Source organism: Pseudorca crassidens, chromosome 1, assembly GCF_039906515.1.
Source record: "Pseudorca crassidens isolate mPseCra1 chromosome 1, mPseCra1.hap1, whole genome shotgun sequence".
NCBI classification, from domain to species: domain Eukaryota; kingdom Metazoa; phylum Chordata; class Mammalia; order Artiodactyla; family Delphinidae; genus Pseudorca; species Pseudorca crassidens.
In genome coordinates this window covers 101328088-101351919 of record NC_090296.1, presented here as the reverse complement: position 1 = coordinate 101351919, position 23832 = coordinate 101328088, and the positions used below count along the sequence as shown (strand labels likewise).

Here is a 23832-nt window from a genome sequence, read left to right as displayed (position 1 = left end):
TGTAGAGAATGGACTTAAGGACATGGGGAAGGGGAAGTGTAAGCTGGGACGAAGTGAGAGAGTGGCATGGACTTATATATACTACCAAATGTAAAATAGACAGCTAGTGGGAAGCAGCTGCATAGCACAGGGAGATCATCTCGGTGCTTTGTGACCACCTAGAGGGATGAGACAGGGGGAGGGTGGGAGGGAGATGCAAGAGGGAGGAGATATGGGGATATATGTATATGTATAGCTGATTCACTTTGTTATACAGCAGAAACTAACACACCATTGTAAAGCAATTATACTCCAATAAAGATGTTAAAAAAAAAACAAAAAAACCCCACAGTTTCTCAGCCTAAGTGTCCATCATCTGATGAATGGATAAAGAAGATGTGGCACATATATACAATGGCATATTACTCAGCCATAAAAAGAAACGAAATTGAGTTATTTGTAGTGAGGTGGATGGACCTAGAGTCTGTCATACAGAGTGAAGTAAGTCAGAAAGAGAAAGACAAATACCATATGCTAACACATATATATGGAATCTAAGAAAAAAAAATGTCATGAAGAACCTAGGGGTAAGACAGGAATAAAGACACAGACCTACTAGAGAATGGACTTGAGGATATGGGGAGGGGGAAGGGTAAGCTATGACAAAGCGAGAGAGTGGCATGGACATATATACACTAGCAAACGTAAAACAGATAGCTAGTGGGAAGCAGCCACATAGCACAGGGAGGTCAGCTAGGTGCTTTGTGACCACCTAGAGGGGTGGGATAGTGAGGGAGATGCAAGAGGGAAGAGATATGGAAACATATGTATATGTATAATTGATTCACTTTGTTATAAAGCAGAAACTAACACACCGTTGTAAAGCAGTTATACTCCAATATAGATGTAAAAAAAAAACACAGTTCTGAAGGTGAAGAATCCATAAGTGGCTTAGCTGGGTGGTCCTCGCTCTGAGTTGCAGTGAAGTCATCAGCAGGGATGCAGTCATCTGAAGGCTTAGCTGGGACTGGAGTGCCTGTCTCCAAGCTCATTCACATGGCTGTGGTCAGGAAGCCAGTACCTTTTGGACACTCCATAGGTGGCACTAGCTCCCAAGGAATATGGTCAGGTACAAGTGACCACACTTAAGAATACCCAAAGTATGATGTTCTTATCATGTATTTCTGCTTCATTTATTGTTCTTCCCAGTCCAGATGCAGTTCAGCAATCAGAGGTTATTCTTAGCATAAGCAGGTTGCTTAGTAAAACAGTTAACATTCTACCTTTATCAGTCTCCAAGGGAACAGAGCTAGTAAGTCAACAGGACAGACTCTCATGCAGAAGAGAGTTCTGTTAACTCTTTACCTGGATTATCTTCTTTTTCATCCATCAGAGCCTACTCACTTTTCTTGGCCCAACTGGAGTGCTGCCTCTTTCAAGAAGAATTTTTCAACAGTTCCAACCTACCTATGCGTAAAGTCTTATGTCCCCTGTATTTATTTCCTATGGCTGCCTAACAGATCACCATAAAATTAGTGGCTTAATAAAACACAAGTCTTACAGTTCTAGAGGTCAGAAGTTCAAAATGGTCTTCACAGGGTTAAAGTCAACATGTCAGCAGGGCTTCTGTAGGCTTTAGGGGGAGATTCTGTTCTCTTGCCTTTTCCTTCTTCTAGAAGCCACCCACTTTTACTGACTTATGGGCTTCTTCCACCATCTTCGAATTCAGCAGCATGGCATCTTTAAAGTCTTTCTGACTCTCTAACCTATGCTTCTGTGTACATCTCCTGCTCCCAGAATGGACATGAATCTTTGGGGACCAGAGGGCAGACTGTGGCCCACCCAGAGATGTCCATGTCCCAGTCCCCAGAGCCTGTGAATATGTTACCTTACATGGCAGAAGGGATTTTGCAGATGTGATTAAGTGAAGGGTCTTGAGTTGGGGAGAGTCGCCTGGATTATCCAGGTGGATTCAATGTACAATAATCACAAAAGACCTTATAAAAGAGGCAGGAATGACAAGGTGAGAGAAGGTGATATGACAATATAAGCAGAGAGAGAAAGATGTGGTGATAGAAGCAGAGGTCAGGGTGATGTGGCCACAAGCCAAATCATGTGGGCAGCCTCTAGAAGCTGGAAAAGGCAAGAAATGAGTTCTCCCCTAGAGCCTCCAGAAGAAACACAGCTCTGCTGACACTTCGATTTTAGCAGTGTAAGATCTATTTCAGTCTATGACCTCCAGAAATGTGAAATTTTTTTAATTATATTTTTTTAAAAATTGTGCTTTATGCTACTGAGTTTGTGGCACCTTGTGATGGCACATAGGAAGCTAGGCCAGCCACCTTGGGATCATGCAGTTTGGTGTTTTGCACACCACATGTTTTGTGAATCTCCTTTCTTTAACTGTAATGTCAGTGTCCTGAAGGCAAGAGCATCATCTTGGATTGTTTTCATATCCCCACTGTGCTCGATATATACCAGGTGCTCATGAGGATATACACCAGCAGCTGTACTCATTGGTATACTCACAGATAAGAATCACTACCAGAAGAAATTCTTCAGGATTTAATAAAGTTTGCATTTATCAGAAAGCCACAGGAGTTCATGGGCAAACCAGCCAGTATGGGATGGAAAGAGACAGAGTAGTCTCATGATAATGCTGGTGAAAGTTGTTTTTGTGTATTTAGTTGATTGTTTGCCTCTGCCTACAGCCAATGATGTGCACCTGTCCTCAGGACCCAAGGAGTACCTTGGAATGCTGGAATACAAGAGAGAAGACGAGGCCAAGCTCATCCAAAACCTCATTCTTGGTAGTGAAACCTGGAACTCTGAATTTTCGCTCTATCTTTGAGAACTTGAGCATCAGCCATTGCTACGGTCTTGGGCAGGGTTATTTCCTCTTCTTCCTCCACTGCTTCTTCTCAGCCTCACCACTGTTGACCACGTAATTCTTTGTTTGGGGTGGGGAGGGGCTTTGCACTGTAGAATATTGAGCAGTGTCGTTGGCTTCTATTCTGTAGAAGCCAGTAGCAACCCCTAGCCACGACAATAAGAAATGCCTCCAGACATTGCCAGATGCCCTCTGGGGGTACCTTGCCTTCAGTTGAGAAGCGCTGCCCTAACCTCTTCCCAAGTCTCATCACATGGTCAGGGTAGAAGACACATCTCCTCATCTTTGTGTCTCAGCACAGGAGCCATGGAAAGAGTAATTGTGGTTCCTTTGTTCCATCTGACTTCTGCTGAGAAATTTATTTGCAGGCAGTATGGTGGAGGCTTTCCAGCCACACCTCAGTTACAGGAATCTCCCAGTGGGCATACACTAGGGTTGGTGGTCTTAGAAACAATCTTACTAGACTGTCTTCACCATGAAAACCACATGGTTTGCCACAGAAAAGGAGAAAAGCTGCCTCCCTATCAGTGGGTTGTAACATCTCAAAGCAGAAAGCCCATATGTAGCCTTACTCCTCTTGTGCTAATTGACTCCCCTCAGAGGACATGAGCACCCCTACCCTTTCCTTTCTACCCTCACTGGTGCACAGCTGTGGGGCCTCTTTGTTCCCCTGTCTTAATGCAGACATGGGGAGGTCTTTTTTGCTTTTTTGCTTGTTTGCTTTTTTTTTGCTTTTTTGCTTTTTTTTGCTTTTTTGCTTGTTTGCTTTTTTTTTTTTTTTTTTTTTTTTGCGGTACGCGGGCCTCTCACTGTTGTGGCCTCTCCCTTGGTGGAGCACAGGCTCCGGACGCGCAGGCTCAGCGGCCATGGCTCATGGGCCCAGCCGCTCCGCGGCATGTGGGATCTTCCCGGACTGGGGCACGAACCCGTGTCCCCTGCATCGGCCGGCGGACTCTCAACCACTGCGCCCCCAGGGAAGCCCTGTGTTTGCTTATTTTAACTTGTTCTATAAAGTTTCTATCTTCCCTTCATTCCCACTCTGCCTTCCAGCCATTCTCCTCTCCTCAAGACCAGCTGGTCGTCCTCTGCAGGACTGCTGTGTACCTGTTTTCTCTATTCAAGGCAGATGCATGTGATTGCTGAGGTCATATTCCATCCTCATCATAGAGGCTGAAGTGAGGGTGCATGGAACTGGGGTTCCTCTGTTACCTTGGAGATAAGAAATTCTGTCCTTTATTCAACCTTAGAAAAGAGAAGGTACTTTGCAAATGAGAAGTAAGAGAAGCAGGTGGCACCTGCATGTATATTTTTGCCAAGAAAACCGCCAGCCTGAACTCCTCCAAGGGAAAAGACACCCTTATGCATTCAGGCACTGCATCAAGTACAGAAAAGCAGACAACCCCTGCCCCATCATTATAGGTTCCTTATCGGGAGAGCTGATCATCAGCTGTAATCCTCACTGACTCTCTCTGCTCCAGACCTGAAGCCCCGCGGTGTGGTGGTGAACATGATCCCCGGGCTGCCAGCTCACATCCTGTTCATGTGTGTACGCTACGCAGACTCTCTAAATGACGCCAACATGCTCAAGTCCCTCATGAACAGCACCATTAATGGTATCAAGCAGGTGGTTAAGGTAGGAACTACCTTTGACATGGCCCTTGGTATCATGGCTACTTTAGGAACACCTGTGGGAATGACCAGTTGCGTGTACTTTTCCCATCCTTCACCTCCAGTCTTTGGTCAACCACATGATTCCTCAAACCAGTCAGAGGCCCAATCAGGAAAAGAATCCAAGCTGTTAGGAAAAGACAACTTAGGTCAGAGAGCCCTAAGGGTGGGGATCTGCCAGTGGACCCCAAATCCTTACCTGCAAGACTACAGCCTGGTAGCCACCACCCCACCACTTCTGTCCCCCGGGGCTGCAAAGAGGGGCTGGCTGCAACGAGTAGGTGTCTATCCAGATAACAAGTGTGAATGCCAAGGAATGGGAAGGACTGAAAAATTACTCATCTCTTCCCTTGGCATTTATGTAATTCTCCCTTATAAAACCACAGTATGTACTTTTATTCTCAGCCCAGAAACGAAGATAAGCTATATGTAAGGGACCAGTAAAATATAGATCCATTATTCTTCATTCCCCTTCCAAATGGGAAGTAATGTTTGATTTTGAGATATATGTAATTTTTTTAGTTGGGGAAGTCCTATCTCACTTTTAGTAAAATATGTGTTCTAGAAAAGTCATGAGCAATCCTATTTTAAATACTCTAGGAAAAGGGAAGAATAAAAACAGTGAGTGCATCAGGCCATGGATAATTCTTCCCCCTATCCCCCCTCCCACCAAATTTTATACTAAGAATTCATTATTCATCAGGAGTTAGGAGTAGAACACTAACATTGATTTGGTGCTGGGTGCTTTATAGTCACTGTCTTCACAGGAGCTACCATTGTGTTCTTAGAAGAGACTTCCATAAATTCATGTTTTCCCTGTCCGTATTTTCATAAATTGGGTTTTCTCAGGGTACACTTGCATTACGTTCCAGGTCATGGGCATACAGTATTTGCCCCATCGTGCTGCTCTGGAATGTTTAAATACTTAGAAACTGAAAGACACATGGCATGAGGAGTGTAAATCCTTCCTTGCCAGCATCTACCATCTCAGCTTCTTCAGTGGCTTCCCACCCCTCCCCCTCCAGTGCACAGCACATTAAAGCAACCCTCACTTGGTCCACATACCCCCTTGGCCACCATGCCTTTTTTTTTCACCCCTTGCAATCTGGTTTCTACCTCCATTACTCCACAGAAAGATCACAAGTAATTCCTCTTGCTAAATCCAATGGTATTTTCTTAATTTTTATTCTCTTTAAGTGGACTGAACAGTAGCACCATCTCCTTGAAACGCTCTGACATTGTCTTTCAAATCCCAGGACTTTCCCAGTTTTCCTTTTATCTCTCTGGTCTTTATTATCTCTGCTTCCTTTGCTCATTCCTCTCCTTCCTGCCCCATAAGCGGGGGTGTTCTTGCCAACAGAGTCCTCAATCCTGAGCTCTTGTCTGTCCACCCCTTTCCTTCAAGGAGGATATCCTCCCACCTCTCTCCTGCGGTTTGCTCAGCTGTCCACGTTCCACATCATCTCTGCATCCTCTGAGCTTTTGTAGCACAGTCTATGCCCATCATGTAGGCTGTTGGCCGCCTGTTTAACTGTGTCCTATATATGTCATGTCTGTCTTACCAGTCAGAATGTGAACTTTGGAAGGCAAGGACTGAGACATTTCTCAGGCATTCCTGCAGTACGTGCTTCAAGCATCATAACAGGTGATATAACCTGTACAGAAATACTTTGCAAACCATAACGTGCTAAATAAATATGAGCTTATTTTTATAGTATAAATTGAATAAAGTCTTTAATGAATAAAAAAGGAATTCTTTTCGGTCAAAAGCCACCAGCTAACCAAACAGGTAAGATATGTCTGTTCTTGGCTCAGAGGTACCAAATCCAACACCAAAATCCAACTTTGTCTTTTCTTGTTGTTGTTGTTTTTTAAAGGAACATTTAGAAGACTTTGAGATGCTGTCCTTTTGGCTTTCCAATACTTGTCATTTCCTCAATTGCCTGAAGCAGTACAGTGGAGAAGAGGTAGGATTGCCTGCCCACTCTGTGTTCTATGCTGACTGCCAGTCTCCTACCTCCTCATGAGCCAGAACTCACCATAGGAGTTAGGAATTGGGATGCCCAGCTCCAGGGGCAGCTTCTGCTCCAGCTGGCTTTCTTACTCCCCCCTTACCCAGGAGACCAGCTTCACATCACCAGCTGAATGGAAGTCACAGGCAAAAAGACTTCTAGAAAGAAGTATAGACCTCGGGCATGGTACTAAGCCTCAGTTTTCTTGACTTAAAATTCATGAGGTAGATTCTGTGATTTTTCATTTTCCTTCTGGTTGTAAAATTCTGAAGTTTTTAGTATTATCACTCTAAAATACAGCTGTTAGTTCAACATGCCTATTTCTTCATAGCTCTTCTCACTATGAGATTCTGATTGTTCCTCCATAATCTGCAAATCCTTTGCCATTCTGACTCTGCTTTCAAGGGGCTGACATCATAAAGAAGCTCTTCACCTCCAAGTACTCACAGAGCAATATTTCATTGACCTAAAATAGCAAAAATGACTTTCAGGGTTTTCACTGCTCTGCAAAATGGTTATACCATTTTATAGTCCTACCAGTAGTATGTAAAGGTTCCAGTGTCTCATACCTTTACCAGCAGTAGGTATTGACAGACATTTTATTATTTATTAGTCTCATGGTATAAGATGATACTTTGTTGACTTAAATTGTAATTACTTGATCACTAGTGAGGTCAAGCATCATTTCATGTGCTTACTAGTCAGTTGGGTTGCCTTTTAAATTGCCTACTCACATCTGCTCTCCATTTTCCTTAAGGGTGATTATTTTTCTTATTGATTTGCAGGAGTTCTTTACATATTATGGGTAGATTGTGGCTTATCTTCTACTTTTCCTTATGGAGTCCTTTGTCAGACACAATTTTTGAATTCTGATGTACTTAAACCTGTCAGTCCTGTTCTTTTATGATACCTGATTTAATGTCTTGTTCAAGAAATTCTTCCCTACCCTGAGATCATGAAGTTATTCTTTCTTCTAAACTGATAATTCAAATTTAGAGTTCATAATTATGCTTTTATCCAGAATTGGTATGATTATTTATCCCAAGTTGACGTGTGAGGTAATGATCTCATATCTTCTTCCATGTGGATAGCCAGTTGTCCCAATGGATAGAAAGTAAAATAAAATATAAAAATAATCCTACTGGTAGTATTGAATAAAAGGAGAAATAAGTAAAGAAAATCCAACCTCTAACCAAAAGGAATATTGGGGGGAGGGCGGAAGACCAGCCCATTTAAGACAGACTGGCATCTGTGAGGCCTTAATGGGAGGCATTATTCAACACCATTTTTAAAAATCCTTTCTTTACCCCCTTCTGCCATGTATACAATGTTCTTGTCCCTGTCTGAGTGGTTTTTAATTACTATATTTTTATTTCTAAAATTTCAATGGTTCTTTTTCACCTCTGCCTTTTATAATGTCCTATTCTTAATGATTTTTTTCTTTTATCTCTTTGAACATGGTAAACATATTTTATTACTCTGCTTGGTCTGCTAGCACAGACTAGGTGGCCTAAACAACAGAAATTTATTTTCTCATAGTTCTGGAGGACAGAAGCCCAAGATCAGGGTGCAGGCATGGTTGAGAGATCACTTCTGGGCTTGCAGACAGCCACCTTCTCACTATATAGTCACATGGCCTTTCCTCAGTGCATGGGGTAGAAAGAGAGATTGAGCTCTCTGCTGTCTCCTTCTGTAAGAACACTAATCCTATCAGATCAGGACCCCACCCTATTACTTCATTTAACCTTAGTAACTTCCTTAGAGACCCCATCTCCAAATATAGCCACCCTGGAGGTTAGGGCTTCAATATATAAGTTTGAAGCGGGGGACAAATATTCAGCCCAGAACCCACATTTTAAAATATTTCAGATTGGTCTATACTCTAATTATAAAGTTATGAATCTCATTTATTCACCTACCAACCTCTTACAGAAGTTCATTTCCTTGGGTGCTTTGCAGTTTTTTCTGTGAGCTTCCACGGGAGTTGTTTTCCAATGTAGTGTAGCTCTGGAGGCACATATTTGTCAGGGAAATAAACAGGACAGTAATGTTTACAGTTGACCCATCCTCAGATTCAATCAACTGTGGATCATGTGGTACTACAGTACATATTTAGTGAAAAAATCTACATGTAAGTAGACCCATGTAGTTCAAACCCATGTCATTTAAGCATCAAGTGTAGTTAGTTATAGAAAATAAATGCTACCACAAACATCGAGAAATCATTTGATATAAATCAGACATTAAGTTTTAAAGTATAGGAGTTATAGTAGAAGCTTATTATAATATCATTAGTAGAGATAGTATTTAAATTTTCTACATGTCTACATTCTAATTTTTTTTTTTACATCTTTATTGGAGTATAATTGCTTTACAATGGTGTGTTAGTTTCTGCTTTATAACAAAGTGAATCAGTTATACATATACATATGTTCCCATATCTCTTCCCTCTTGCATCTCCCTCCCTCCCACGCTCCCTATCCCACCCCTCTAGGTGGTCACAAAGCACCGAGCTGGTCTCCCTGTGCTATGTGGCTGCTTCCCACTAGCTATCGATTTTACGTTTGGTAGTGTATATATGTCCATGCCACTCTCTCACTTTCTCACAGCTTACCCTTCCCCCTCCCCATATCCTCAAGTCCATTCTCTAGTAGGTCTGTGTCTTTATTCCTGTCTTACCCCTAGGTTCTTCATGACATTTTTTTTCTTAAATTCCATATATATGTGTTAGCATACGGTATTTGTCTTTCTCTTTCTGACTTACTTCACTCTGTATGACAGACTCTAGGTCCATCCACCTAATTACAAATAGCTCAATTTCATTTCTTTTTATGGCTGAGTAATATTCCATTGTATATATGTGCCACATCTTCTTTATCCATTCATCTGATGATGGACACTTACGTTGTTTCCATCTCTGGGCTACTGTAAATAGAGCTGCAATGAATATTTTGGTGCATGACTCTTTTTGAATTATGGTTTTCTCAGGGTATATGCCCAGTAGTGGGATTGCTGGGTCGTATTGTAGTTCTATATGTAGTTTTTTGAGGAACCTCCATACTGTTCTCTATAGTGGCTGTACCAATTCACATTCCCACCAGCAGTGCAAGAGTGTTCCCTTTTCTCCACACCCTCTCCAGCATTTACTGTTTCTAGATTTTTTGATGATGGCCATTCTGACCAGTGTGAGATGATATCTCATTGTAGTTTTGATTTGCATTTCTCTAATGATTGATGATGTTGAGCATTCTTTCATTTGTTTGTTGGCAGTCTGTACATCTTCTTTAGAGAAATGTCTGTTTACATCTTCTGCCCATTTTTGGATTGGTTTGTTTGTTTTTTTGTTATTGAGCTGCATGAGCTGCTTATAAATTTTGGAGATTAATCCTTTGTCAGTTGCTTCATTTGCAAATATTTTCTCCCATTCTGAGGGTTGTCTTTTGGTCTCATTTATGGTTTCTTTTGCTGTGCAAATGCTTTGAAGTTTCATTAGGTCCCATTTGTTTATTTTTGTTTGTGTTTCCATTTCTCTAGGAGGTGGGTCAAAAAGGATCTTGCTGTGATTTATGTTATAGAGTGTTCTGCCTATGTTTTCCTCTAAGAGTTTGATAGTTTCTGGCCTTACATTTAGGTCTTTAATCCATTTTGAGCCTATTTTTGTGTATGGTATTAGGGAGTGATCTAATCTCATAATTTTTTTGTGTGTGTGGTACGCGGGCCTCTCGCTGTTGTGGCCTCTCCCGTTGCGGAGCACAGACTCCGGACATGCAGGTTCAGTGGCCATGGCTCACGGGCCTAGCTGCTCTGTGGCATGTGGAATCTTCCCGGACTGGGACATGAACCCACGTCCCCTGCATTGGCAGGTGGACTCTCAACCACTGCGCCACCAGGGAAGCCCTAATCTGATACTTTTACATGTACCTGTCCAGTTTTCCCAGCACCACTTATTGAAGAGGCTGTCCTTTCTCCACTGTACATTCCTGACTCCTTTATCAAAGATACGGTGACCATATGTGCGTGGAATTATCTCTGGGCTTTCTATCCTTTTCCATTGATCTATATTTCTTTTCTTTTCTTTTTTTTTTTATTTTGCAGTATGTGGGCCTCTCACTGTTGTGGCCTCTCCCGTTGTGGAGCACGGGCTCCGGATGCGCAGGCTCAGCGTCCATGGCTCACAGGCCCAGCTGCTCCGTGGCATGTGGGATATCCCTGGACCGGGGCACGAACCCATGTCCCCTGCATTGGCAGGCGGACTCTCAACCACTGCGCCACCAAGGAAGCCCTGATCTATAGTTCTGTGTTTGTGCCAGTACCATACTGTCTTGATTACTGTAGCTTTGTAATATAGTCTGAAGTCAGGGAGCCTGATTCCTCTAGCTCTGTTTTTCGTTCTCAAGATTGCTTTGCCTATTCAGGGTCTTTTGTGTTTCCATACAAATTGTGAAATTTTTTGTTGTAGTTCTGTGAAAAATGCCAGTGGTAGTTTGATAGGGATTGCATTGAATCTGTACATTGCTTTGGGTAGTAGAGTCATTTTCACAATGTTGATTCTTCCAATCCAAGAACATGGTATATCTCTCCATCTGTTTGTATCACCTTTAATTTCTTTCATCAGTGTCTTATAATTTTTGGCATACAGGTCTTTTGTCTCCTTAGGTAGGTTTATACTTAGATATTTTATTCTTTTTGTTGCAATGGTAAATGGGAGTGTTTTCTTGATTTCACTTTCAGATTTTTCATCATTGGTTTATAGGAATGCCAGAGATTTCTATGCATTAATTTTGTATCCTGCTACTTTACCAAATTTATTGATTAGCTCTAGTAGTTTTCTGGTACCATCTTTAGGATTCTCTACGTATAGGATCATGTCATTTGCAAACAGTGACGGCTTTACTTCTTCTTTTCCGATTTGGATTCCTTTTATTTCCTTTTCTTCTCTGATTGCTATGGCTAAAACTTCCAAAACTATGTTGAATAAGAGTGGTGAGAGTGGTCAACCTTGTCTTGTTCCTGATCTTAGTGGAAATGCTTTCAGTTTTTCACCATCGAGGACGATGTTGGCTCTGGGTGTGTCATATATGGCCTTTATTATGTTGAGGAAAGTTCCCTCTCTGCCTACTTTCTGGAGGGTTTTTATCATAAATGGGTGTTGAATTTTGTTGAAAGCTTTCTCTGCATTTATTCAGATGATCATATGGTTTTTCTCCTTCAATTTGTTAAAATGGTGTATCACATTGATTGATTTGCATATATTGAAGAATCCTTGCATTCCTGGAACAAACCCCACTTGATCATGGTGTATGATCCTTTTAATGTGCTGTTGGATTCTGTTTGCTAGTATTTTGTTGAGGATTTTTGTATCTATGTTCATCAGTGATATTGACCTGCAGTTTTCTTTCTTTGTGACATCCTTGTCTGGTTTTAGTATCAAGGTGATGGTGGCCTCATAGAATGAGTTAGGGAGTGTTCCTCCCTCTGCTATATTTTGGAAGAGTTTGAGGAGGATAGGTGTTAGCTCTTCTCTAAATGTTTGATAGAATTTGTGTGTGAAGTCATATGGTCCTGGTCTTTTGTTTGTTGGAAGATTTTTAATCACAGTTTCAATTTCAGTGCTTGTGATTGGTCTGTTCATATTTTCTATTTCTTCCTGATTCAGTCTTGGCAGGTTGTGCATTTCTAAGAATTTGTCCGTTTCTTCCAGGTTATTCATTTTATTGGCATAGAGTTGCTTGTAGTAATCTCTCATAATCTTTTGTATTTCTGCAGTGTCAGTTGTTACTGCTCCTTTTTCATTTCTAATTCTATTGATTTGAGTCTTCTCCCTTTTTTTCTTAATGAGTCTGGCTAATGGTTTATCAATTTGGTTTATCTTCTGAAAGAACCAGCTTTTAGTTTTATTGATCTTTGCTATCATTTCCTTCATTTCTTTTTCATTTATTTCTGATCTGATCTTTATGATTTCTTTCCTTCTGCTAACTTTGGGGTTTTTTTGTTCTTCTTTCTCTAATTGCTTTAGGTGCAAGGTTAGGTTGTTTATTCGAGATGTTTCCTGTTTCTTAAGGTAGGATTGTATTGCTATAAACTTCTCTCTTAGAACTGCTTTTGCTGCATCCCATAGGTTTTGGATTGTCGTGTCTCCATTTTCATTTGTTTCTAGGTATTTTTTAATTTCCTCTTTGATTTCTTCAGTGATCACTTCGTTATTAAGTAGTGTATTGTTTAGCCTCCATGTGTTTGTATTTTTTACAGATCATTTCCTGTAATTGATATCTAGTCTCATAGCGTTGTGGTCAGAAAAGATACTTGATACAATTTCAATTTTCTTAAATTTACCAAAGCTTGATTTGTGACCCAAGATATGATCTATCCTGGAGAATGTTCCATGAGCACTTGAGAAAAATGTGTATTCTGTTGTTTTTGGATGGAATGTCCTATAAATATCAATTAAGTCCATCTTGTTTAATGTATCATTTAAAGCTTGTGTTTCCTTATTTATTTTCATTTTGGATGATGTGTCCATTGGTGAAAGTGGGGTGTTAAAGTCCCCTACTATGAATGTGTTACTGTCGATTTCCCCTTTTATGGCTGTTAGTATTTGCCTTATGTATTGAGGTGCTCCTATGTTGGGTTCATAAATACTTAAAATTGTTATATCTTCTTCTTGGATCGATCCCTTGATCATTATGTAGTGTCCTTCTTTGTCTCTTGTAATAGTCTTTATTTTAAAGTCTATTTTGTCTGATATGAGAATTGCTATTCCAGCTTTCTTTTGGTTTCCACTTGCGTGGAATATCTTTTTCCATCCCCTCACTTTCACTCTGTATGTGTCTCTAGGTCTGTAGTGGGTCTCTTGTAGACAGCATATATAGGTCTTCTTTTTGTATCCATTCAGCCAATCTGTGTCTTTTGGTGGGAGCATTTAGTCCATTTACATTTAAGGTAATTATCGATATGTATGTTCTTATTCCCATTTTCTTAATTGTTTTGGGTTCGTTATTGTAGGTCTTCTTCTCTTGTGTTTCTTGCCTAGAGAAGTTCCTTTAGCAGTTGTTGTAAATATGATTTGGTGGTGCTGAACTCTCTCAGCTTTTGCTTGTCTGTAAAGGTTTTAATTTCTCCATCAAATCTGAATGAGATCCTTGCTGGGTAGAGTAATCTTGGCTGCAGGTTTTTCTCCTTCATCACTTTAAATATATCCTGCCACTCCCTTCTGGCTTGCAGAGTTTCTGCTGAAAGATCAGTTGTTAACCTTATGGGGATTCCCTTGTGTGTTATTTGTTGTTTTTCCCTTGCTGCTTTTAATATATTTTCTTTGTATTTAATTTTTGACAGTTTGATTAATATGTGTCTTGGCGTATTTCTCCTTGGATTTATCCTGTATGGGACTCTCTGTGCTTCCTGGACTTGATTAACTATTTCCTTTCCCATATTAGGGAAGTTTTCAACTATAATCTCTTCAAATATTTTCTCAGTCCCTTTCTTTTTCCCTTCTTCTTCTGGAACCCCTATAATTCGAATGTTGGTGCGTTTAATGTTGTCCCAGAGGTCTCTGAGACTGTCCTCAGTTCTTTTCATTCTTTTTTCTTTATTCTGCTCTGTAGTAGTTATTTCCACTATTTTATCTTCCAGGTCACTTATCCGGTCTTCTGCCTCAGTTATTCTGCTATTGATCTCATCTAGAGTATTTTTAATTTCATTTATTGTGTTGTTCACCTCTGTTTGTTTGCTCTTTAATTCTTCTAGGTCCTTGTTAAATGTTTCTTGCATTTTGTCTATTCTATTTCCAAGATTTTGGGTCATCTTTACTATTATTATTCTGAATTCTTTTTCAGGTAGACTGCCTATTTCCTCTTCATTTGTTAGGTCTGGTGGGTTTTTATCTTGCTCCTTCATCTGCTGTGTGTTTTTCTGTCTTCTCATTTTGCTTATCTTACTGTGTTTGGGGTCTCCTTTTTGCAGACTGCAGGTTCGTAGTTCCCGTTTTCTTTGGTGTCTGTCCCCAGTGGCTAAAGTTGGTTCAGTGGGTTGTGTAGGCTTCCTTGTGGAGGGGACTAGTGCCTGTGTTCTGGTGGATGAGGCTGGATCTTGTCTTTCTGGTGGGCAGGTTCACGTCTAGTGGTGTGTTTTGGGGTGTGTGTAGACTTATTATGATTTTCGGCAGCCTCTCTGCTAATGGGTGGGGTTGTGTCCTGTTTTGCTAGTTGTTTGGTATAAGGTGTCCTGCACTGTAGCTTGCTGGTTGTTGAGTGAAGCTGGGTGTTGGTGTTGAGATGGAGATCTCTGGGAGATTTTCGCCGTTTGATATTATGTGGAGCTGGGAGGTCTCTTGTGGACCAGTGTCCTGAAGTTGGCTCTCCCACCTCAGAGGCACAGCACTGACTCCTGGTTACAGCACCAAGAGCCTTTCATCCACACGGCTCAGAATAAAAGGGAGAAAAAGTAGGAAGGAAGGAAGGAAGGAAGGAGGGAGGGAGGGAGGGAGGGAGGAAAGAAAGAAGATAAAATAAAGTAAGATAAAATAAAATAAAGTTATTAAAATAAAAAATAATTATTAAGAAAAAAAATGTTTTTAAAGAAAAAAAAATGGACGGATAGTACCTTAGGAAAAAGGTGGAAGCAAAGCTGTACAGACAAAATCTCACACAGAAGCATACACATACACACTCACAAAAAGAGGAAAAGGGGAAATAATCATAAATCTTGCTCTCAAAGTCCACTTCCTCAGTATGGGATGATTCGTTGTCTATTCATGTATTCCACAGATGCAGGGTACATCAAGTTGATTGTGGAGCTTTAATCCGCTGCTCCTGAGGCTGCTGGGAGAGATTTCCCTTTCTCTTCTTTATTTTCACAGCTCCTGGGGCTCAGCTTTGGATTTGGCCCCGCCTCTGCGTGTAGGTTGGCGGAGGGTGTCTGTTCTTCGCTCATACAGGACGGGGTTAGAGGAGCAGCTGATTCGGGGCCTCTGGCTCACTCAGGCCGGGGTGAGGGAGGGGTACGGATGCTGGGCGAGCCTGTGGCGGCCGAGGCCGGCGTGATGTTGAACCAGCCTGAGGCGCGTCATGCGTTCTCCCGGGGAAGTTGTCCCTGGATCCCGGGACCCTGGCAGTGGCGGGCTGCACAGGCTCCCCGGAAGGGGGGTGTGGATAGTGACCTGTGCTCGCACACAGGCTTCTTGGTGGCGGCAGCAGCAGCCTTAGCGTCTCATGCCCGTCTCTGGGGTCCGCGCTTTTAGCCGCGGCTCTCGCCAGTCTCTGGAGCTCCTTTAAGCAGCGCTCTTAATCCCCTCTTCTCGAGCACCAGGAAACAAAGAGGGAAGAAAAAGTCTCTTGCCTCTTCGGCAGGTCCAGACTTTTCCCCGGACTCCCTCCCGGCTAGCCATGGTGCACTAACCCCCTGCAGGCTGTGTTCATGCCGCCAACCCCAGTCCTCTCCCTGCGATCCGACCGAAGCCCGAGCCTCAACTCCCAGCCCCGCCCGCCCTGGCGGGGGAGCAGACAAGCCTCTTGGGCTGGTGAGTGCTGGTTGGCACCGATCCTCTGTGCGAGAATCTCTCCCCGCTTTGCCCTCCGCACCCCTGTTGCTGTGCTCTCCTCCGCGGCTCCAAAGCTTCCCCTCTCCGCCACCCACAGTCTCCGCCCGCGAAGGGGCTTCCTAGTGTGTGGAAACTTTTCCTCCTTCAGAGCTCCCTCCCACTGGTGCAGGTCCCGTCCCTATCCTTTGTCTGTTTATTCTTTTTTCTTTTGCCCTACCCAGGTACGTGGGGAGTTTCTTGTCTTTTGGGAGGTCTGAGGTCTTCTGCCAGCGTTCAGTAGGTGTTCTGTAGGAGTTGTTCCACGTGTAGATGTATTTCTGGTGTATCTGTGGGGAGGAAGGTGATCTCCGCGTCTTACTCTTCCGCCATCTTCCCCTCGTCCCCCGGTAGGCCTATTCTAATATTTATATTCAAAATTACTTCTAGGAATTCATGAAGAATAACAGTCTACGTCAGAATAAGAATTGTTTGAACAATTTTGACCTTTCAGAATACAGACAGATTCTTAGTGATGTGGCTATACGAATATATCATCAGTTCATTATTATAATGGAAAACAACATTCAACCAATAATAGGTAAGAAAAGAATCGATGACCAGGAAATATTTATAATGACACTGAGACCTTAAAAAAATAAATCTGGTGCACGGCATGTGTAATTGCAAAGAACATAATTTTAAAACAAGAAGATTTACTGATGTAAATGTCCACTTTTTAACTCTTTGATTGCTAAAATGATTACATATATAAAAGTACACAGGTCATAGTTTTCTTTCTGTAAGGGGGATCCATCCTGAAGGGAAAGACTTGGGAGAACTGCTGCTACTTATATGGCTAATCCTGGTTCTTAGCCAAGTATTTTTGAAATTCTAAAGCCTTACTCAAATTCTTGTATACTTTCTTCAATTTTCTGAAATTTAAATACTTCAGGCTTTAAGTAGTTCCAGACCGTGGGTTGTCACGCTAACCAGCTCTCTGTCCTGTGAAGTTGAAAGAAGAGGAGCTGTTGCCCTGCTGTAGGTGACGGTCCATCCCCATCCACCCCTTACATCTTGGTGCTCCCCAACCCTCCATTCTTTTACTTCCTCTATCACAGCTATATCCACACTAACTCGTGTGGAAAATGTCCCACCTCCTGATACAGACACATGAGAGCAGTGGAAATATTCTCTGGGTGTCCCCACTGTGTGTGCAAGGAAATCTTCCCGTTTTTCTCCATAGTGCCAGGCATGCTGGAGTATGAGAGTCTGCAGGGCATTTGCAGCCTGAAGCCCACAGGCTTCCGGAAGCGGTCATCCAGCATAGATGACACGGATGCCTACACGATGACCTCCATCCTGCAGCAGCTGAGCTACTTTTACAGTACCATGTGCCAGAACGGCCTGGACCCTGAGATCGTGAGGCAGGCAGTGAAGCAGCTCTTCTTCTTGATTGGGGCGGTCACGCTGAACAGCCTCTTCCTGCGCAAGGACATGTGCTCTTGCAGAAAAGGGATGCAGATAAGGTAAGACCCATAAGGCACCACTAATCCTGGAGAGGTTGGCCAGAAAGGATGCTCTTAAAGTCCAAGGCCACACACTCTGCCCTCCCTCCACAAGAGCTGCACTGCTGGAGGGTGTGCAAGATGACTCTTAGAACCTTGGAAATGTCAGCTATCTGATGCCAGGCCCTCTTCCCATCACTCTACCCCACGCTACCTTGACGGTCTGGCAGAATGTCTTCTACTAAGAACTAGTAATTGTGTATTTTAAATTCTGGCCCTCTGTGGTTATCATATACTCAACCAGTATTTATTGACCACCACTTCTGGGACTAGCACTGCTGGTGGGGGACACAGGAAACAGAGGAAAGGGTGATTTGATCCCTGCCATTGAGAAGCTAAATGATGATTCAAAACCACTATAATTAAGTCACAAACAAGTGGTGGGGGAAGTGCTTCAGAGAGGAGAGATTATCGTGGACAGAAAAGTTAAAGAAGCCTGAAAACTGTGTGTGAGTGATTAAAAATGGGAGAACATTTCAGGCAGGCGAATGAGTGGGCAAAGGCACAGTGGTAGGACTGAGTGAGGACCCGTCCTCAGGCAGGAGTAAATAGCTCCGTCTAGATGAAGCAGAGGTTTGTGTCGGGAACAACAGGTCCGCAGTAGAGTGGTAAGTTGGACCCAGACTGGGGGGGTCTGGAATGCCAGGCCAAGCACTGGGAGTTCATCCTGCGGACATGGTCATCCAGTTTTGAGGTGTGTTGACTTCTCTTTGTCTCTAAACCAAGGAAACACAGACCACTAGCTATTGTTTGAATTAACACTGTCACATTATTAGAAGGCGTAAAATATGGGATAGATATTTAAGATTTTTATAATATGTGCAGGGATTTGACACCTGTAGGTGATAGGAGAACCTGGGATGGTGATGATGGCAGTGATACAATGAAAAGTGACCCAAAAAAGTTTATTAAGCCAAGAAATAGACAAGAAGCATCCATTATATCTTTTTAGCATTAGAGGTGGACATCCCTACAAATCATTGTGGCAAATTCTCATGATACCAGGTTGTGGTTTTCAGATATGAGGGAGTATTCAGGAGGACTGGGCTTTTTTTCCTCTTCATTGAAAGAGGAAAGACTTCTGTTTATTTCCCGAGCACTGAGCAGATGCCCTGTAGCCCTCTGAGGTAGGATTCAGGCCTATTTAAAGTAAAGCCATAAACCTCATGAGCCATAAACCTCAGTCTTTGCTAAACAACTCTCATTCTACCAGTAGGTCCCCAAGTTGAGTGAACATCTGTCCCCATAGGTGCTCAGTATTTTCTCCTCTCACCCATTGAAAGTGCTATTAGAGAAGTACTGACTTTCCAGTGTGTTGGTCTGAGTAAGTAGCACATGCATTTAAGAGGCATTCATTCATTCATTGACTCAGCTCCTGCCATCAACAAGGCGCACCAGGATTTACAGTGACTTTACCATGACAACACAAGCAACACAATAACAAAACATGAACACAAGTGGAAAATCAAAACTACAGAAAAGAAAAACATAAACAGTAGACAGAGTAGCTTGAAAACTGGGTCTGGGCTTTCTGACTGCCAGGAGAAAAAGCCAAATGTCATAGCTCTCTGGTCTCATCTGGCTTGGTGAGGCAGACCAGTTCCTGGGGAGATATAAAGATTTTCCTAGTATGTAATTCTTTTTTGTGCCTAGTCATGAATTGTAAAAATATTCTCTCATGTGGAACTTTATCTCACCATCTCCACAATAGCATTTTTGCTGCAAATTCCACTGTGGCTGATTTGCCCAGGGATCGTTGATAAGAACCTAGGGAGGGGTCCTGGAGATGGAGACAGTTCTGTTAGGAACCAGAATAATGTGGCCCAACTACAAACATTGCTTGCTGGCCTGAGGGAATCTGGGGGGAGTACGAAAGGCATTGACTTGGGTCTTGAAGGACAAGTAGGGTTTCAGCTGACCCAGAACCAGAGGAATGAACACAGGCCTCAGTGAAGGAAAACTGAGGGCAGGGTATGAACAGCCCCATTTGAAAGGAGCACCAGGAGTGATGAGAGGACCTAGAAAGATGGGTTAGAAAGACAAAGCAGAATGCCAGCCTGAGAAATGCATGCTTTAGTCCCTCAGGAGTGGCAGCCACCACAGATTTTTTTTTCTTTTTTCAGAAGGCTTTAAACTATGAATTCAATTTCTTTAATAGTTGAAGGAATATTCAGGTTATATATTTCATCTTGGATGAGTTTTGGTAGTTTTTGGTTTTCAAGGAATTGGTCCACTTCATCAAAGTTGAGTTTATGTGTGTAGAGCTGTTCAGAATATTCCCTTGTTATTCTTTTAATTTCTGCAGAATTTGTAGTGATATCCCCTCTTCCACTCCTCTGTGGGTAATCTGTGACTTCTCTTTTCCTTGGTCAGTCTTGCTAGAGGTGTATCAGTTTGGTTTCACTGATTTTTGTCTTTTTTTTTAATTTAATTGATTTCTGTTACTGTCTTTATGATTTCATTCCTTCTGCCTACTTTGCATTTATTTTTCTCTTCTTCTAGGTTCCTAAAGTAGAAGCCTGGATTATTGGCTCTGAGACCTTTCTTTTCTAACATAAGCATTTAATGCTATACATTTCTTTCTAAGCACTACTTTAACTCTATCACATAAATTTTGATATGTTATATTTTCATTTTTGTTCAGTTCAAAATATTTTCTAATTTCCCTCGAGTCTTACTCTTTGACTGACCCATGGATTATTTAGAAGTGTGTTGTTTAATTTCCAAGTGTTTAGAGACGTTCTTGTTACCTTTCTATTATTGATTTTTAGTTTAATTTCATTGTGCTTGAAGAACATTACTTTGTCAGTCAAACTCTTAGAAACAGAAGGTAGAATGGTGGTTGCCTGCGGCTGAGGAGAGAGAGAAAAAGGGAGTTGTTGTTCATTCAATGGATGTACAATTTCAGTTTTACAAAGTGAAAATGTTCTGGGAATCTGTTATACAACATGGTGCATATAGTTAACACTACTATACTATACACTTACAGTAGTTCAGATGGTAATTTTATGTAATGCATTTTCTACCACAATTTTTTAAAAAATCTCAAGGTACATCCAGGTTAACATATAGCATAGATTGTGATATTAGAATTACCAACCATCCCACTTTGCCCGAGACTTTCCCAGGTTTATTTTTAAAATACAAACTTATAAATATTTTGGGACTTCCCTGGCAGCCTAGTGGTTAAGTCTTCACACTCCCATTGTAGGGGGTATGAGTTCGATCCCTGGTAGGAGAACTGCTAAGATCCCACTTGCTGCATGGCATGGCCTAAAAAAAAAAAAAAAAACTTATAAATATTTTTACATTGAAAAAAACAAACTTTGTATGATTTCAGTTATTTTTAAATTTGTTAATATTTGCTTTTGTGACCCAGGTCTATTTTTGTGAATCTTCCCCATGTAGTGGGTTGAAAAGAATGTATATTCTGCTTTTGTTGGGTAGAATGTTCTATAAATGTAGATCAGACCCAGTTTGTTGATGGTGTTTTTCATTTCTTCTATATCCTTGCTGATTTTCTGTCTATTAGTTCTACTGATTATTAAGAGGAGTGTTGAAGTCTCCAACTATAAGTATGGAGTTGTCTATTTCTTCTTTCAGTCTGTCAGATTTTGCTTTATGTATTCTGAAGCTCTGTTTTTAGGTGCATACACACTAAGAATTGTTATGTCTTCTTGGTGAGTTAGCCCTCCTGTCGTTATGTGGGATCTCTCTTTGTCCCTCCCTGGTAATTTTCTCTGCTTTGAAGTCTACTTTGTCTGAAAGTCTACTTTTTATTTGGATCAGTGTTTTCATAATATATTTTTTTCCATCCTTTTACTTTTAACCTATCTGTATCATATCTGAAGTGAGTTTCTTGTAGTCAGCATATATTTCGGTCCAGTTTTTTGTTTTATTTTTTCATCCAGTCTGACAATCTGTGCTTCTTAATTGGGGTTTTTAGACCATTTAAATTTAATGTAATTATTGGTATACTCAGATTTAAGTCTACCATTTTATTATTTTTTGTTTGTTCCTTCTGGTTTTTATTTCTCTGATTTCCAGTTTCTGTCTTCTTTTGGGTTCTTTGAACATTTTTGGTACCCCTTTTAAATGTATCTATTTTTTCACTGTATCTCTTTGTATCTTTTTTAATGGCTGCTGTAGTAATTACAGTATACATACTTACCTTTTTCAGTCATTTTAGAATCAGTATCTTATCACATTAAGTGGAATGTAGAAACCTTACCATTACATAGGCCCCTTTCCCCTCTTCGCTTGTTGTCTTATATATTATATCTACATACATCAAAAACTCTGCCAGACAATGTTATAATTTTTGTTTTAAACCATCCAACATATTTTAAAGGACTTAATAGAAGAATGGTCTATTGTATTTACCCAGGTACTTATCATTTCTGTTATTCCTTCATTTCTAATGTTTCAAGTCTCATTTTCCCCCCAAATCTCATTTCGATTTCATTTTCCTTTTGCCTGAGGAAATTATTTTAGTAGTCCTTTTAGAGCAGGTTCACTGATGATAAATTCTCTTAGCTTTCTTTCCTCTGGAAATACCTTCATTTCACCTTCATTCCTAAAGTACATTTTTATAGGCTACCAATGTCTGGGTTGACAGTCCTTTCTTTCATCAGTGTAAAAATGTTCCACTTTTTCTGGCTTCCATGGTTTCTGATGAGAAATGCACAGTCATTTGAATTATTGTTTCCCTATAAATAATGCATAGTTTTTCTCTGAGTTCCAAGTTTTTTTTTCTTTGTGTTTAGTTTACCACAGTTTGATTATGATGCATCTGGGTGTGGATTTCTTTGGGTTTAGTCTCTTTGAGCTTCTCTGAACTTCTTGACTCTGTAGGTTTGTGGATCTCACCAAATGTGGCATTTTCAGCCATTTCTTCAAATGTTTTGTCTGCATCACACTTTCTCCTTTCCTTCTGGAATTTCAATGACACAAATGTTAGACCTTTCATTATTTTGTTATCCCTAAAGTTCTGTTCTTTGTACTTTTCAGATTGATAGTCTTTATTGATCCCTTGAAGTTCACTGACTCTTTTCTCTGCCATCTATATTCTGCTATTGAGCCTATTCAGTGAGTTCTTTTGTTTCAGTTATTTTTCAGTTATAAATTTCCATTTTTTTGAAACAGCTTCTGTTTCTTTTCTGAAGCTTTCTATTTTTTCATGTATTTCAAGATAGTTTGTCCTTACTTTTTGGAGCATTTTTGTGATAGCTTCTTTAAAGTCTTTATCATATGATTCTAACATCTGTGTCATCTCAGAGTTGATACTATTAATTGCCTTGTTTAATGTGACTTAAGATTTCCCTGGTTTTCGTATGCCAAGTAATTTTGAATTGTATTCTGGACACTTTTTATTATTATATTATGAGACACTGAGTCTTTAAATCCTATGGAGAATGTTGATACTTTTATCTGATAATCAGCTCACTTGGGTTCAGGCTCTGCAGGTTGTGGTTCCTCTGTCAGTTCTGTCTTCAAAGCCTTTGTAATGCTATTTGGTTTTGTCTTCTTTTTTTTTTTTTTTTTTTTTTGCGGTACGCAGGCCTCTCACTGTTGTGGCCTCTCCCATTGCGGAGCACAGTCTCCAGACTTGCAGGCTCAGTGGCCATGGCTCACGGGCCCAGCCGCTCCGCGACATGTGGGATCTTCCCGGACCGGGGCACAAATCCCTGTCCCCTGCATTGGCAGGCAGACTCTCTACCACTGCGCCACCAGGGAAGCCCTGGTTTTGTCTTGTGTGTGACACACAGTGGCCAGACTGAAACTTGGGTGGTGTGCAATCCTATAGTTTAGTCCTCAAAGTTTATGTGTGCTCTTGAGGGTCAGATCCATCCCTGGGCTCAGGGGTGTGTCCAAGAATTCATAAATAAATTTAAGGGTCACTTTCCCAAGCTCCTCCTCTCCACAGTACCCCTGGTACTTTCCAGATACCTGGGGATCCCCTCTTTGGTCCTCCAGACAGAAAACTGGGGCTTCACTTAACTCACTGTGTGGCGTACTTCCAGCAAATGTCCCCACCTGGGGTCAAGTGGTGAGAGGAAGAGCAAGGAGAGTTCACGCCGTGCTCTTGAGCCACAACTCCTCCAACTGAAGAAAGTTCCTCTCTCTCAGTTTTAGTTTCCTACTGGACCCTGTTGCCACAACCATAGGACTGTTTGGGGCTTGCACATGAGAGAATGAAGAAAA

At 41.4% G+C, this 23832-nt stretch overlaps 1 protein-coding gene across 2 annotated transcripts in view; it reads left to right on the top strand.

Moving 5' to 3' along the window:
• Window positions 1-23832, top strand: part of MYO5C (myosin VC) — a 118120-nt gene that overhangs the window by 88563 nt on the left and 5725 nt on the right. For both annotated transcript variants that reach the window (XM_067747322.1, XM_067747331.1), the window contains 5 exons: window positions 2691-2789; window positions 4348-4502; window positions 6415-6504; window positions 16511-16661; window positions 17307-17589. In XM_067747322.1, coding sequence (XP_067603423.1) covers window positions 2691-2789; window positions 4348-4502; window positions 6415-6504; window positions 16511-16661; window positions 17307-17589 — 778 coding nt within the window. The remainder of the gene's footprint in view (window positions 1-2690; window positions 2790-4347; window positions 4503-6414; window positions 6505-16510; window positions 16662-17306; window positions 17590-23832) is intronic.